The 16261-nt window shown below is 42.5% G+C and overlaps 1 protein-coding gene across 1 annotated transcript; it reads right to left on the bottom strand.

Moving 5' to 3' along the window:
• Positions 1-5389: 5389 nt before the first annotated feature.
• LOC109477936 (cytochrome P450 2D4-like) lies at positions 5390-14452 on the bottom strand. The gene is made up of 7 exons (XM_019779397.1): positions 13927-14452; positions 13513-13655; positions 11460-11670; positions 7835-8118; positions 7059-7244; positions 5952-6087; positions 5390-5857 (listed from the first exon to the last, which is right to left on the bottom strand). The coding sequence occupies exons 1-7, from the start codon at positions 14309-14311 to the stop codon at positions 5679-5681; spliced, it is 1524 nt and encodes a 507-aa protein (XP_019634956.1). The 5' UTR covers positions 14312-14452; the 3' UTR covers positions 5390-5678.
• Positions 14453-16261: the final 1809 nt, after the last annotated feature.

Genomic DNA, 16261 nt, shown 5'->3' with positions numbered 1-16261 from the left:
AGGAACTCTGTGTCTGGAATATGATATTATACCAGTGGACGGTAAGCTTAGAAATGTCTTAAATGAGTGCCACTACACAAAAGTAATATTCGCGTAAATACTATCCGATCCGACGCACTGGGAGGCGATGCTACGCTGTGCTGCAGACGGCTCCTGCATTTCCGACCCAACCTGCTGGGAGGCGCTGCTGTACTTTGCGGAGATACGGGTGCGCTCCTGCGAAGTCTGGTTTTTCAGACAGATGTGCCCTGTCTGAAAAAAATGTCCATGACAATGAACTTTATTACATATTCATGCCAAACATTTGCCAAACATTTTCTTGTTAAAATGCCAGTAAATGCGTCATAGAAGGTTTGAAAATACAAATTTTCCGCGAGAGCATGTTCCCGGACCCCCTTCATTGCTCGCGCCTTTGCCCATCGACTCATGCCTTCTGCGCTCGGTCCCCTTCGGCTTTAGTCAGCACCAGTTTATCGTCAATACCGGAACTTTACGGCGTGTGACGGACATTTTTCTAAAGACAACTCGTCAACCTTGACAGACAAAATTAACAAAAATCTTGGGTAAAAATTTGAAAACATCCAAGGGACCGACAACCACTCTCAACACCATCATTTTCCTCACAAAATGCAAGAAAATGTGATTTTGGCAGTGACCAGGATCCAACGTTGCAGGTTAGAACAGATGTGTTCTGAAATAAAGTAAACTCAGGAACGCCTCCACCAGGCCTAAGGGTTGTGGATAGTAGAATATCGTCAAAAAAATAGTAGCCTCCACCAGGCCTGCCTAAGGGTTATAGCTAGTAGAATATCGTCAAAAATATTAGCCTCCACCAGGCCTGCCTAAGGGTTATAGATAGTAGAACATCTTCAAAAATGGTGGCGTCCACCAGGCCTTCATAATATGGGTAGAATGTAATAGGGTCAGCAAAATAGGGTCAGCGATTGGTCAGGAGACTGAGCCACATTAACGGGTAAAAAGGTCATCAGAAGGACATATAGTGAACAAACTCCTCTGTTAGTCAGGTAAATTTTTAAATTGGACATACAGATCAGAAACTGACCTGCCTAGCTGCTGCTGAGCTTGGCGTGCTTCTCAGCACCACGGAAGGTTCCAAGTGTCTGCAGTGCCGTCTCATCAGTTAGACGCCTCCCTTCCTCGACGTTTCGCCCCGTTCTGCCTAAGACGTCTCTGGGGGGTGGGGCAACGGAGCAGGCGTCCCTGCTCCGCTTCAGGCACTGTCACCACTTCTCTGGAAGGACTTCCACGCCTTATCCTTTCTCCTCAGCCACAACACGAAACTGCTTCTTTCTGCTTCCTCAGTCACCTGTCTAGTGAGCTTTGTCTGGGCTTTTCCCCTGATGTTGAGGTCCCTGCACAGACGCATGAAGGAAGTCCCTACAAATCCTCTTACTCCGACTTCTACTGGGTATAGGCGCGTCTGCCATCCTTTCTGCTTGCACTGCTGGACCAGATCATCATATTTCAGTTTCTTTCTTTCAAATGCTGCTTGCACATTTTCTTCCCACGGGATTGTCAACTCAATAATCAGTACAGCTTTCTGATCCTCGGACCACAGGACTAGATCCGGTCTAAGAGATGTCTCACAGATGGTGCTCGGGAAGTGGAGTTGTCTGTCCAAGTCTGCTCTCATCTCCCACTTTCCCCTGCACAGAATACTGCTTCCTGAGTTAACTGTACCAGTGACTGCTGTTGATCTTGGTTTCTGACCCTCTTTCACAAACTGGATAGACTGAAAGGATGATGATGTGCTGGAGGATTCCTTTCTTACTTCCTCCAGCTTCACTGCTAGCTGTCTTAACACCTTGTTGTGTCTCCATGTGTAGCGACCTTGTTGCAGAGCAGTCTTGCAGCCTGACAGAATGTGTTTCAAGTCGGCTTGAGCTACCCCGCACAGCTGGCAAGACTCCTCGTTCCTATACAGGAACGAGGAGTCTAGAGATTACAGATCAATATGAACGAGCGCCTAGTGGCCCAGAGGCGTGCAGCTAACATTTGTGAGCCATTCATCAATCAATCAACCAATCAACCAATCAATCAATCAACCAATCAATCAATCAATCAATCAATCAATCAATCAATCTTTATTCAAACAACTAGCAGACGACAGTCTGAATTGAGTTGATTTTACAGTGTATTAAGTTTCACTCACTCACTCACTCACTCACTCACTCACTCATCATCGCATGCTCACCCATATTTATAAATGTATATATCTAAATATCCATATATCACTGAATGAGACAGTTGAATTTGCATACTTTTTTAATATGAAGCACCATTTCATTATATATTTATCATCATATAAGCATATTATATCAACATAGCAAAATTACACACATCGCTTTAAACTAAATTCTTTTCTCATTCAAAATGTGTAAGCCTTTCTTAGATATGCACATCGGTTCTAAATCAGAGCTTAACATCTACATTTTCAAGCAATTTGTTGATTTTTCATCTGTAGTAAACCGGGTAGAAGTAAGACACGTTTGGCTGCAGTCACTCCATCTCGCACTCGAGTTCTGCTTCGACCTCCTCGATGCGATCGGTGCGTTTTGTTGCCATCATGTCCAGGGGTTTCGTCTTGTGCAACTGTAGTTATAACAAATACAGAAAAAAGGAGACGAACTCGTTAAGTTTGTAAATCAAGACGTCGTATAAAAAGGTACAAATTTGACTCATAGACTTCAAAGTGACGTGTGAGGTGGGTGGTCACTGCAGAAGGTGACTTGGTGAATACTCATAAGTTTTCTATAAGTGTTTTTACAATTATATTTAACTCCATTTGCAAACTCTGTGCATTTTCATGTATATGTACGTACGATGCACGCAACCGCTCACGGCTAGCCGTAGCGTGCAGACCACACTCTTGCACCTTGCAAAACCGTGCGAGTGACGTGCGTCGACGCCACTCCTCCCCCACGTTTGCAGAAAAAAAAATAAACGTAGCAGACGTAGCCTCCCAAAAACGAACGGAAAAAAAGCACGTACGGCGGGTTGTGACCAAGGCTTAAGGAGGCTAGGTGTCTGTGTGGTTTTAACTGTAGGTTATGGCAAATAATCTTTATGGATGACATCACACATGCATTTATTTCCGCCTGATTTTGCCTTAAAAAAAAAATACACGAAATTTTGTTGCCCCCTGACATTGGTCAATATGCAGAATATGGGCATTTTGCCTGTTTAATGGTTTTGTCTTTTAATCTGATGCAGTGATGTGTTTTATTTCTTTTATATGTGATGGTGGCTGTGTATATGTGATGTTCCCACAAAATCAAAGCCATTTGTACATTGATTTAAAACTTATTTTTGATAATGACTCAGTGACAAATGGATGTTGTAATAGTTTGCAGTAAACCTAGCACAGCTAGGTACCATTTCTTGTTTAACAAGATTTATGGCGTGAAGTTTTCAAATCTTCGGCCCACCTTTGCCCACTCGCATTAGAATTGGAGTCTAAGGATGCTGCTATCCATGAAATTTACTTGCCTTGGCCTGAGTTCTTTTTTTTTCTGGTATAGTTTTGCATAACACTGGCCGTGACTACACAGCATAGGGTTCCACCAGGGAACATTGATTTGGCTAGCGGTTGGAGGCATTTTCAGTGTTAGAAAATGATTCACACTAAAATAGCAGGGCGCCAAGGATTATCAAAAATGATTCCGTGTTACAGAGTAGGTTCTTCCGGTCAGAATGCTTCCTTTCGCATAAAAATTGGATGAAGTTGAGATTTCCTAGAATTTTTCAAAGTTTACGATTTTGACGTTTTCATCGGGATATGCTTAAGCATTGGTCCTATGGGAATAAGCTAATTAGTCATGGCACCAAAAGAGACCATAATCAACAGTATTTGACATACATTTTATTGTAAATCTTGCACTTTTCATGCTACAATCTTCAAATTTTCAGCATCTTAGTATTAAACAGTTTGCCACAAAGGTCTTTAATTACGTCTTTTTGTATGCAAAAGTTAACACATTTTTTGCTAATTATGCTAATGTTACATTTGGCTATAATTACATCATTTTCTTGGATAACGAGATTCCTAAATGAGCTACAAATTGTGAACAGAAAGTCTATACTAACAAGGCATTCTGTGGTCCAACAAGGCATTCTGTGGTCCTAAATTCCCTTTAGAAGTAAACAAAGCATTTAAAAACTAATAACAAAATAGTTAATGGTATAAATCCAGATGACAAAATAGTATTTACTAGTCTACTACAGAGGGCTAGTATGACTTATGGAATGACTTTACAGGAACTTCTAAACGCCAGAAAAGTATATTGTTTGTAAATATGTCTGAAGATTTTTATATTCTGACACATATTCAACTACCATATTTCAATTTCTAAAACCTGCAGCGTCTACATTATATAGAAAAAATGTTACTTCATGTAAAATTCTAACCAGTGTATGGACATGGAAAAGTACAGGTTTTGATAAAAGGAGGAGTTTTTCCAAAAGTCCTGCCCAACGCAAGCGTTGCACATACAGAGTTTGAAGACTTGACTGCAGTTTAACATATTGTCGACAGGAGTGCTTTTGTACCATGGGCACAATAATAGGAATGACAGGCGGTATACAGAAATGAATATGATCAACTGATATAATTCATAGAAATGACCTTATTTTCATATTACATGGCAGAAATTGCATAAACTTGTCAGTCGGAAAAATAGTAAAATTTGCTAACGAGCAGGATTGCAAGCCATCTACAGGTACGTGGCCATCAACATGTTTGAGATTTACAAAAACAATAAACATTCCATGACATGTCAGCTAGATGAAATTTTTAGTGCTTTTGTAAATCTAATTTATAGTGATGAGGTGCTCATTGGCACAATTTTAATGCAAAATATTCGCATGGCCCTAGCCTATAGTAACATGAAACACGGTGGTGAAGTCCTTAAAATTAGGCATGAACAAGTGGGGTATTTTATTTTATATGGAAGCTAGAGACTAATTTTCAGGTTTTATGCACAACCTCATACTTTCGTCAAATCTTGTTAATCGTTTAAACTGACTAATTACCTTCGCAAAGAAGGTTATCTTTTCGTAGGCGTTCGCGTGTCTGTCTGTCCGTCTGTAAACACAATAACTTGAGAAGGCTTAAATGGATTGACTTGATATTTGGTAGGTGAGTAGGTCCTGATGAGACATGGAAGGGTCCCCTAGCAGCTTCCTATGGTACTGCTGCTGAGACATATGCTCATATCTCATGACATAGGCATGCTAGGGTCACGAAATTTGGATGATAGGTAGCTCTTGTGGGGAAGAAGTGACATAAGTTTGGGTCCCCTACCAGCTTGTTCTGGAACTGCAGGGCCATTTATTTAATGATATTCAAAGAGGATAACTAAAGAACCGGTTGACGGATCAGCATTTTGGTATGTAGGTAGCTAAAGTGATTCTTGACATAATTATTCTTAGCTATTCTTAGACTAGCAGTCCCTCAAAAGAATGTAAATTAGGTCCTGATTGGAATAAAATATGTATAGTAATGTTCACCTTTACTGATCTCCCAAATATAGCAAGTATTGAATTCCCTATACCACTATACAATTGTAATAATTTTTCATTAATTATGCAAATTAACCTTCATTCACATAGTTGAAATCAGATGGTTCGCGTCATTTTTCCCATATCGGATATAAAAACTAACGCAGGATAGCACAAAGCTGAAATGGACGCGGGGTGAAATTTGCACCAAAGACGCCGTCAGTTGTTGGAGGAGGAGCGCCCTCTGGCGTCCTGAAGCTGAAGGACTGCAGCAGGGTCGAGAAGAACAGGAAAAGCTCCATCCTGGCCAGCTGCTCTCCAGGACACACGCGTCGGCCTGGAAATAAAGAATGCCAAAAATTAAGACAAGCCAAACAACAAAATTTCTCTGGGTGTAACAATGATATCTCTGATATCTGACAAATAATTACCTCCTGAAAAAGGCATGAAGGACTCAGGTTTGTTGATGATATTCCCTTCCGCGTCCAGAAACCTTTCGGGGTCGAACCGGTCCGGATCAGGCCAGTGGGCGGGGTCCATGTGCATGGCGTACAGGTTCAGCAGTACCTGGATCGAAACAAACAGAAAATACGTTCCACAACTAGAAAGGCCGACATTTGCTTGGGAGCAAATACAGCATATTTCAGTCCATCCACGCAGAAGTGGACTATTCCAAACTTACCCCAGTGCAAAACTGGCAAAGGTTCTCAAATAAATGAATTAAATAGAAGCTATATGAGAACAAAGATGCAACAACAAGTACTTTGAATCTCGAAAGCTTTACTAATCTTATTACAGGTATGCAAAAACTAACAATGATGAGATTTGATACATTTTGAAGGTCTGAGGCACATAAAATTGAATGTGTGGGTCATTACGCACCACTTAGGTGCAATGTGACCTCAGGTAACCCACAATGGAACATGTGTTCCATGGATGGAACCGGCCATTCTTTAGATAGAACATGGAACGGGTATAGCACTTTTGGCCCCTTTTTTGCTGAAAATAGCTATTAAAGTCCCCCAAATGAGTCATTTGGAAGTGATGTATGCGAAATACATGACTGCTATTCTGTAGACACACGTTCAAGGTACCCTTATACCGAATTTCAGATCATTTGGTTGTAAAACCAGGGCTCAGGATCCAAAAATTCATTTTTTGGCGAAAAATGCCCCAAAAAAACTTCATAAAAATTTTCAAAGGCATGTTTTAAAAAAATGAAAAAAACGCCTGGGGGTATTGGCCCACTCAACCTCCATGCCAAATTTCAAGTCATCTGACTGAATGATGGCAGAGTTGAATCCCTTTGACTGTTTGGCAGGAGGAGAAGAAGGAGAAGAAACATGAGAGAACACAATATATTTCATCCATACCATGGTATGGACTGAAATATAAATACTACAAACAACAGTTCGTTAGATCTTTCCTTCGAGTGGAAAAGATTACCACCGGATACCCTCAGCCACATGGCCACATATAGAGTAAAGGGGCCGTTTTGCAGCGTTAGAAAAAATCTGATTAATGGCGGGTAATAATACCTGGGTTCCCTTCGGGATGTCATATTGCCCCAGTTTGACGGTCTCTGTTGTGGCGTGGCCCGTGAAAGGTGCGGCGGTCCGGATCCTCATGACCTCCAGCAGACAGGCGTTCACGTAGGGCAGCTGGGATCGGTGGGACAGGGCGGGCAGACCCCCACCAACAACGGCATCAAGCTCCTGCTGCACCTGTCCGAACAAACACATATATGGAGTACTTGATAAGGCCACGTTGATCTGATTATATGAATGACATCCTCTGGGAACCACAAAACTAATGCGAGCATGCGAATAAAAAAATGGCAAAAAGAATCCTGATGCTCATGAAGGTTGAACTTTTTTTTAATTGGCATGGTGAAGAATGGACTATTCATTTTCCTTCCTTCACATGTCCTTCTTGCTCTTTACGATGGATTATAGCATTCTATGACATAAGTGTCGTTTTCCAATATTTTTTTTTTAAATTACGGCACAAGTACATATTTGCTCATTTTGCAGCTACCTACGATTTACGGTATGGTCAAAATCTTATCTTTTTTTGTAGGACGGACAAAAATTCATGGATGTCATCAATATAATCAAATTAGCATGCCCTAAGATACAGTAGTCTTAATTCATAAAAAGGAGAATAGGCACAGGCAATAAATGATTCTTAATGCTGGGCTCAATAGGATCCTGCAATAATGACCACTAAGTATGCCACAGTGTATACATTGTATACTCATGCCATGTCGCATTAGTGGTCATAACTGCAGGTTTGGCTGTAAACTTCATTTTACCTTCCGTTGGATGGTTGGGTGCAGGACCATGTAGAGTAGACTCCATCGGAGGGTGCTTGAGGTGGTTTCCGTGCCTGCCATGAAAAGGTTTTCAGCCATGTGTGTCATGATGTCCCCCGTCAGACCCTCCACCTTCTCCTGCTTTTCAACCTCCAGCAGGCAGAAGTCGATGAAATCTCGCGGGTTCTCGCGATCCAGGTTCTCGCGATGGCGAGAAATCTCCTCTTTTATCACATTTTGGACCTTCGAGAACGCTTGTAAAGCATTAACGATGGCTGCATTCACTGTAAAATACGAGGATAATAGTAGAACATAAATACAGATTTGCGAAAATCTTTACTTCATGATGTACTAAACTAATGTAATATACAATAATTGCGGGACTATTGTTATAGTAGATACTTGTGCAATGTTATTGCTATCAGTATTATTTCTTACACGTTATTCTTCGTTAACGTTGTTATCTATCTATCTATCTATCTATCTATCTATCTATCTATCTATCTATCTATCTATCTATCTATCTATCTATCTATCTATCTATCTATCTATCTATCTCCCTCCCTCGCATATATCTCTCTCCCCTGACAGTCCCTAGGAACCTGCCCCTCTTGCCAACAGCGGTTCATCAGCCTGGTCATTGGTTCTGGATAGAATGTTTTTGGTTTCTTTTACCCAAATGAAAATTGTAGTTTGAACGATAAAAATTGAGTTTTGAAGGATGAAAATTGGCTTTGACTGATGAAAAATTGGGGTCTGAACGGTGAAAAATTGGTTTTGACGGTGAAAAATGGGTTTTGAACGGTGAGAATTGACCCATTGAAGCCTTGTTGAATTTGTACCTTTGATCTTTCGTATCCCATTACCCCGGATGTATTACGTGCCATCTACGCCCAGGCCAAACATGTTTTCTTCTGGGCCGCATTTCTGGTGGGATTCTTTTCATTCTTCCGGAAATCTAAGACGGCCGGAACTAAGACGGCAGGAAGCTTCAGCCCTGTCAAGAAGCTATGCCGCAGACTTCCGGTTTTTTGCGTTGGGTGCAGTGATCAGTGGCCGCTGGAGTAAAACAATCCAATCCCAGGAACAGACCCTCCAGATACCCACCCCCGTGTTACTGGCTCCCCCCTGTGACCTACAACAGCCCTGGAGAAAGCGTTCTCCAATATAACGAACCCCCCCCCCCCAGCAAATGGGGTCGGATTACTTGCCGCTGACACAATAACTGACATTGTTACGGCAGTCGTTACACCTGAGCGGACCAAGTTGAACGGACACAGCCTCCGTCGCGGCGGCGCGACTTGGGCTAGCGACTGTGGCGTCCCAGCCGACCTGATCAAGCTGCAGGGAGACTGGAAACCGTATGCATACCAGCGATACCAACTGTAACACTTAAACCTAAAGGACAATTGTAGAATGTACGCACAATGACACAGTCCCTAGTATAGGGGAGACAGTGTCTCCGAGACACCATTGAAACGGTTCTCCATTGAAACATATGCTAAATCAGACATGAAAATGGGCATCATATCTCTAGTTATGAAGTTTTTGTCACACAAACTCACCTTCACGTGTTAGCCAATTTAATAATATGTACCTACAACAAGTTTCGGAAAAAAGTGGACGGCTAGTCTCGAGGTACAGCCTTGTTTATAAGAATCCGTGCACTTTGACTCCATATTCTAGGTCGATACCAAGGCACTAGGCAGGAGGGGTGTATGACATCAGACAAGCCCATAACAAGGCAATTTCATGAAAAAACTTTTTTTTTTTGCAAAAAAAAAAAAAATTTGGCAAAAACATTCACTCACAACCCTACACAATACAATCCACCACAACAGAAATACCACCCAAGAAAGGGTTTTAAAGCTCTTTAACTCATGTTAATTTTGGGGTCTCTCACCCAGCAATTTGAACCCGCGTCACCCCTATAGGGTGTTTGATTTGTAAATGACAGTGTAGAATTTAGATTACTACCGTAACCCTTAGTGTAGGGTTCCTTTCCTTTATAAGTTTTATATATAACCACCTGCATGCGTATACTCCTTTATCTCTGACTGGGTTTTTTGGAGAAGAAACACGGCGGTCAATTTCTAGGGTAAAGTTTCCAATTCTACGGAGGGGTATCAGGTTACCGGGGTTCCACGCGCGGGTTCCGTGGTGCCAGTCTCAACGGTAAACATTATTTTCATCAGTTATAAACAGTTTCACGGGGACTCTCTTGTTCAAATGTGATAAAATCCGCACTGCATATAGCTCAAATGTTGGTGTTTTTATTACAATGCTTAAATGTGCGTGAAATCACTCTCGACGCGTCGAATGCTTATTCTAGAACAATCGACGTCAATAACCAAACAACTGATTTAAACCGACCCCAAATCTCTCCGAAAATTCCCTATATTTACATTTTAGAGAACAGTATAACAAAATTAAGATTTGAGTAGGACAGTTTTCTTCATTTCAAAGTTAAAGTGTTGGTAAGATAGAAAAATTCGCCCAAAAATGCACTTTTTCAACTTTCAAGACGGATAATTCCAGAACGCCGCCATCTTTAAAAAATCCGTCCGACACAGATCGAGATTTTTGTCTTACCTACAATTTAAAACGTTTTTGAGGTAAATTGAATTTGTTTTTGTTGCGGTTTAAATACCATGTTTGCACGCATGTCAGGTCGTGTGAGTAAGTACAGGGGGTAACTTATATCCCCGTAAACAACAATTACGATCTTCAAGGTCACACACGATAACGGCAGTAGCTTCGTTACATGTTACATATCCACTATAAAACAGGGCATAGATATTCGGTACCGAAATTGGTTTATATTTGTGAAAAGGTGATTTTTTTTACTGTTAGGCGGTACCGTGTAAAAACGGGCTTGAAGCCGCGGGTTTACTGTACATGACCGCGGGTAACCCCGGATCGAACGAACGGTCGGTTCGATTGACGTCATATCGAACATGATTCGATTCGAATGACGTCATATCGAACATGATTCTGTTCGATGAAAAGGTTGGAATATTTGGGCCCAAATTTGACCATCGTGAAATGTATGTATCATTGTTATTTTAATAAATGATAGCATCCAGTCCAGCGTCGTACTTTTTATGCTTGGATTAAATGTAGAAATGAAGTGTTTGTCGCATACAGAACTCGAAGCGTAGCTAATTAGAACCAGACGGGTGGGAGGCAGGCCCGGGGTCATTCCCGGCCTGCCGGCGTGACACTGCACGAAAACTTAGATTTACCGGGCCATTATAGTTGGGTAATGTTTCCTTTTTTTACACACTTTTAATACCGGTCTTTTGAGGGTTGTAAAGGAAATCACTGCAATTAACCTTTATTTACTACGATTGTGAAGCCATATAGTAAACATTACCTGAATTTACAACATTTGGTAAATCCAACGTTCGTGCAGTGATATATATATATGAGGAGCGGTAGCGGAAATTTACCCAACCGCCCACTACCAAAACATGACAATAGAATTCTCTAACAATATATATAATACCTTGTATATACTACACCCTCTTCACAGGAGAAAAAATGTATTTACCATTGTTATTTTAATACTGCCTACTTAGAAGCTAATGAAGTAATAAATATATATATACAGCGTTGTACCTACCGACAGGAACAAATCGTAGCAAGGGGAAGACGTTGATGATCTGCCCGGCTCCAGCTTCAGCCGCGAGCGTGTTAAGAGCTTCTGTAAGTTCTCGGAACCTCTCGTCCTGGTAGTCATAGCGCTTCCCCATCACCATGGAACAGATGACGTTCGCGACAGGCACAGTGGCGTCATGGGCGATGTCAAATGGCTCCCCATCGTATTCTGCAATCTGAACAGAATTTGTCTAGATTAAGGTGCCGCCTAAGCCAGGATTTCACTCATGTGGAACGGCTGGCCAAACTTTGCCGAACGCTAATCTATTCACAAGAGGCCTCTCCTCTGGGCCGAGATTAGTTACACCGCCTGCCGCGCGGACCGCAGGTCATAAATCTTGCATGGACCCCAGTACTTTCTCGGGTTGAAAGACAACCTAGAAATCACATCGCGCCCCAAATACCACATTTCAAAACAAGAGAGAGTGTTCTGTGACACGTACGTGCGGAAATGTACTCTTTCAAAGAATTCATCGGTCGATATTCCAGAAAGATCCAGCGAAAACGCCGAGGAAAACGCTACTTGGATGATACCAACATGGGAGAGGTAAGCACTGATTTACGTGGGAAGGAAAGGTTATAATCTACATTTACCGGTAAAATGTTAGCATATGATAATATGTATACAAGACAATAAAAATATACAATAAAGAAAACAGAAGGATCGATAATCACTGCTGTAGTCCTAATAGAATGTCGATTTTTTTTCCCGCAACACAATGCCTGACAATGGATCAGGCGATCCGGGGTCACTCACATTATCAGTAAACAAGCCGTTACCGAGCTGTCGGAAGCCTTGCTCAGCTACACAACTAATGTGGCATATATTAATAGCCTACAATGCTTATAACAATATTTGCCAGCTTCGACGCAGCTAGTATGGCCTTCCCTCTGTCTAGTTTATCTGTTTTCCCTTGTTCAAAACGTAGTTTCTAGCTCTGCAGCCGCGCCTTGTTGTGTCCGGCCGGCCACGCACCGCATCTGGAACCTCCCCGGGGGGCGCACGCTGCCAGGTCAGGCTGGGTGATTGACACCTCATTCTGCATACATTTTCGGTTCGGCAAAGTTCGGAGGGCCGTCAGCCAACCCTATACCCTGTTTTTTGTGGCATTAATTCTCGGGATTAGTTCGTGCCATGCCATATTTGGAGTCAGGTCACGATTCTGTCACATGTGGGGCGTGTCCGTATAGCTTTACTTTCCGGCGGCCGTGCAGGGTGAGCTAGCCACGGCGTGCCAAGTTTTGGACGAAAATCAAGCACTTTTCCGAGATTTTCTCTTAACTTAAGTAAAATCTAAGCAAACTAAATCTATACGGACATGTCTTGGTATGTATAAAATTGTTTGTGACCAATTTTTGCGCAAGATTTCGATGTTTTAAGCCACTAAACTTGTCACAACCGAATGGTGATTTTCCACACCGGAAGTTCGTTTTTCAGATCATATTTTTGGTACAATCATCCATAACTTTGACAAAATAACTTTACAGCAGTTATCCCTACATTGTTTTGTACATTGTGTGTGAGTTTCATGGAATTTGGTTGATAATTGCACACGCTACAGCGTTGAGAATAGGTCAACCCCCCTGCCCGCTCAGCGCGGTCTCACGAAGGTATGTATCCGCATAGGGTTTCAGCGCGCGGCCTAGAGGGTTTCCGCATGTGGTGCCCAGCGTAGGGCGGGGAGGGCGTGTGTCGGGGACGGGCTAACCAGGGCCCGCGGCGTTTACTAACTCTCCCCGACGACCAACGAGGATGGCTCCCAGGGTAGTCAGTTCTATTCTGACTTTTCATATCACATGTTAGAATAAATGATTCCTCATTACTGTACAGGTATCATCATTGACTCAGTACACAGTACACGAAATAGGCCGGAAGAGAAAAAAAATATAAATGTATAATATGATTGAGGATAAAGCCCATCAACATACTGCCCATGGGAACGGCCCAGTACTATCGCACAAATATTAGAGCGGAAAAGTTCAGGATTTTACATGGTTCATCCTCAGATTTGTCTTACCCTGTTGCGGAGACAGCTCGCCTCCTCTCGGATTTTCTCCTCAATGCTGCCAGTTCCGATCTTCATGCCCAGTTTTCTCATGACGGCGGTGGCAAACTTCTTTCTCTGTCTGAACTCAGGTCCCCAGCGCGCAGTAATTATGTCTACAGAAACAAATAACACATCTTTAACATGTAATTCACTACCATACATGTCACATCTTCAATGATGCTGCTCACAGGACACCAGACAACATTGACCCTTTCTGTCACAAGATTGACAAGTATATTCACGACCGTTATTAGAATGCCCTAGGTTTCTGTTGTAAGCTTTTATAGTTTCTTTTCATTTATTTTATAGTTAGACTTAGATTACTTTTAAAGTTTTATTGTTCGACTTATGTGAAGAAAAGCACACAGTGAATTACAGGTTTACCTTTTCCAAAATCAACCATCGCATCAAGCAGGTACATTGGCGGCCTGGAGGCGAACAGCTCGGACCTGTCCACGAGCGCGTCCTTGACGGCAGTGTAGCCGTTCAGAACCACCACATCTTCCATCCCCATCCTGACGGTGAAGACGTCCCCGTACTGCCGCCCCCACGCCGTCAGCTTGAGGTGAGGCGCTCGGCCCAAGGCGAGGAGGTGCCCGAGAACAGGCACGCGTCCTGCTGGGTAGGGGGGTAGGTTTCTGCGGCGCTTCAAGAGGAAACACGCCAGAATGAAGACCGTACAGAAGACAAGAAAAGACTGCAGATTCAGCCCAGAGATCTTCAAAATCACCCGGACGGACTCACTTATCCAGCCGACGATGGTGGCCATGTTCCCAAAGAATGCGCAATTACACCCTTTTGCCGTGGTAGTAAGAAAATGGGTGGAGAAACACTATGGTTTGTGGGGATTAAGTACATTATATATATATACCTTCACAGACCAGACATCCTGTATTTCAACGAAAAACAACAAAAGACATGTTTGGTCCATTAAATAACGGGAGGGGCTACTTCCTATTTGCGTACATATACAGAGAGAAGGTCTATTTGCTAATATTTTGTTAATGTCAATGCCAGTCGGGTGTAAAACTGGTACTCTCATGCAGCCAAGCTGTGATCTGTATATGGTCCTCACCTACGTGTACATACGAGCCTTTACAGACCAGACATCCTGTATTTCAACGAAAAACAACAAAAGACATGTTTGATCCATTAAATAACGGGAGGGGCTATTTCCTATTAGCAGAATGTAAGGCGCGCCGACGCGGATGCCGCCGTAAATTGATACATGTCTGACGCTGGTACCGACGGTCGGCATCCTGAATCACTGCCATTGTGGTTGAGAGGGCAGCAGCCGAGCACGTTTGTGATTTAGAGTTAGGAAATGAACACTCTAGTGCGGTCGGCTGCCGGCTTGATCACTGTAAACCACACATAGCTTTGTGTAGAAGATTGGTGACGGAAGTGTACACAAACCGTGATAGAACTGACTGTTTTTATGTACTTTGATTATATAATCGATTGTTTTATGGAATTCCCACACCGTGGCATAGCAACACTGAACGGCAGACCTGTTACAATCCCTTTAATCAAATTGATACCTAAATCTTTCGACGAGTCATTGAACTCATGTGAACTTCGTTGAACTTCGGGGAGTGACCCCAAAGGTCACTCAGATTCAGCAAGATAGATGAGAAATTAATCAAATCGCCGGTCGCTCAGACGAAATGACGGGCGAACGTCAGGCAGGTTTCCTGCGTTTGATAGATGAAGTCTACAACTTACTCATTTTCGGCTTCCAATCAGATTGCACTATTTTTGACAAGTTGCGCCTAATTTGGCATGGGCGTGGACCAGAATTTAGAGGATAAATTCGAGAGACAGTCATCCAAAAGACAGAATTGAGAACTCACAGAATACACAGAAGACTTGCGATTCCAGAGAACACTCAGACTACTCGCCACGTGCCGTTCTGTGATCGTGCTGCCACCGGGAATCGTTACGTCGGATGCAGTAAATAAATCGTCGAAATGGAACTTTGATTGACTCCTTTGTCTGACCCACGAAACCATCTCAGTAACTTCTAAGCTATAAGGCTCAGAGGTTTACATAACACTGGTACCCTCATGCAGCCAAGCTGTGATCTGTATATGGTCCTCACCTACGTGTACATACGAGCCTTTACAGACCTAGTAGGCATCCTTCCATCTCGAAAGATGATGGTAGCACTCTTTACAGACCAGACATCCTGTATTTCAACGAAAAACAACAAAAGACATGTTTGATCCATTTAATAACGGGAGGGGCTATTTCCTATTAGTAAACACTTGATCTGTAGTGACGTAACATCCGCTCTTTTGTTGTGAGGATGAACACGACCGAGTCAGGAAACGCGTAACAGTTTTAGAATAAAGAGGAGAACAAAGCTCAGCACGCAAGTTTGGCATCTTATTTAGAGATTTTTGTCACAACAGGTGATGCACAAAAACGATAGTCCAGGAAAGGAAGAAGCACCTAAAACTAGGTTCATTTCAGTCTACAGTTACATCTGTTCTATTTTGTGATGATTAATAAAGATGAAGTAGATCCAATCGAGAAACGCTAAATTAACCATAAAGTACTAATCAGTAAACTTTGCCGGAAACTTTAAAAATGCACATACTTCAAAACCCAGAGTATCTACCTAACATGTTACGTTGAGCGGGAAGAATTTGAATAGTGAGCCAGGACGGGGACAATAAGTACAAGAACGGCGCGTTTAAAGGTAGACGTTAATCAC

This window comes from Branchiostoma belcheri, unplaced genomic scaffold (assembly GCF_001625305.1).
Source record: "Branchiostoma belcheri isolate BF01 breed outbred unplaced genomic scaffold, Haploidv18h27 scaffold411, whole genome shotgun sequence".
Lineage (NCBI taxonomy): Eukaryota > Metazoa > Chordata > Leptocardii > Amphioxiformes > Branchiostomatidae > Branchiostoma > Branchiostoma belcheri.
Note: the sequence above shows the minus strand (reverse complement) of the source record. Positions and strands in the feature narration are given on the sequence as shown.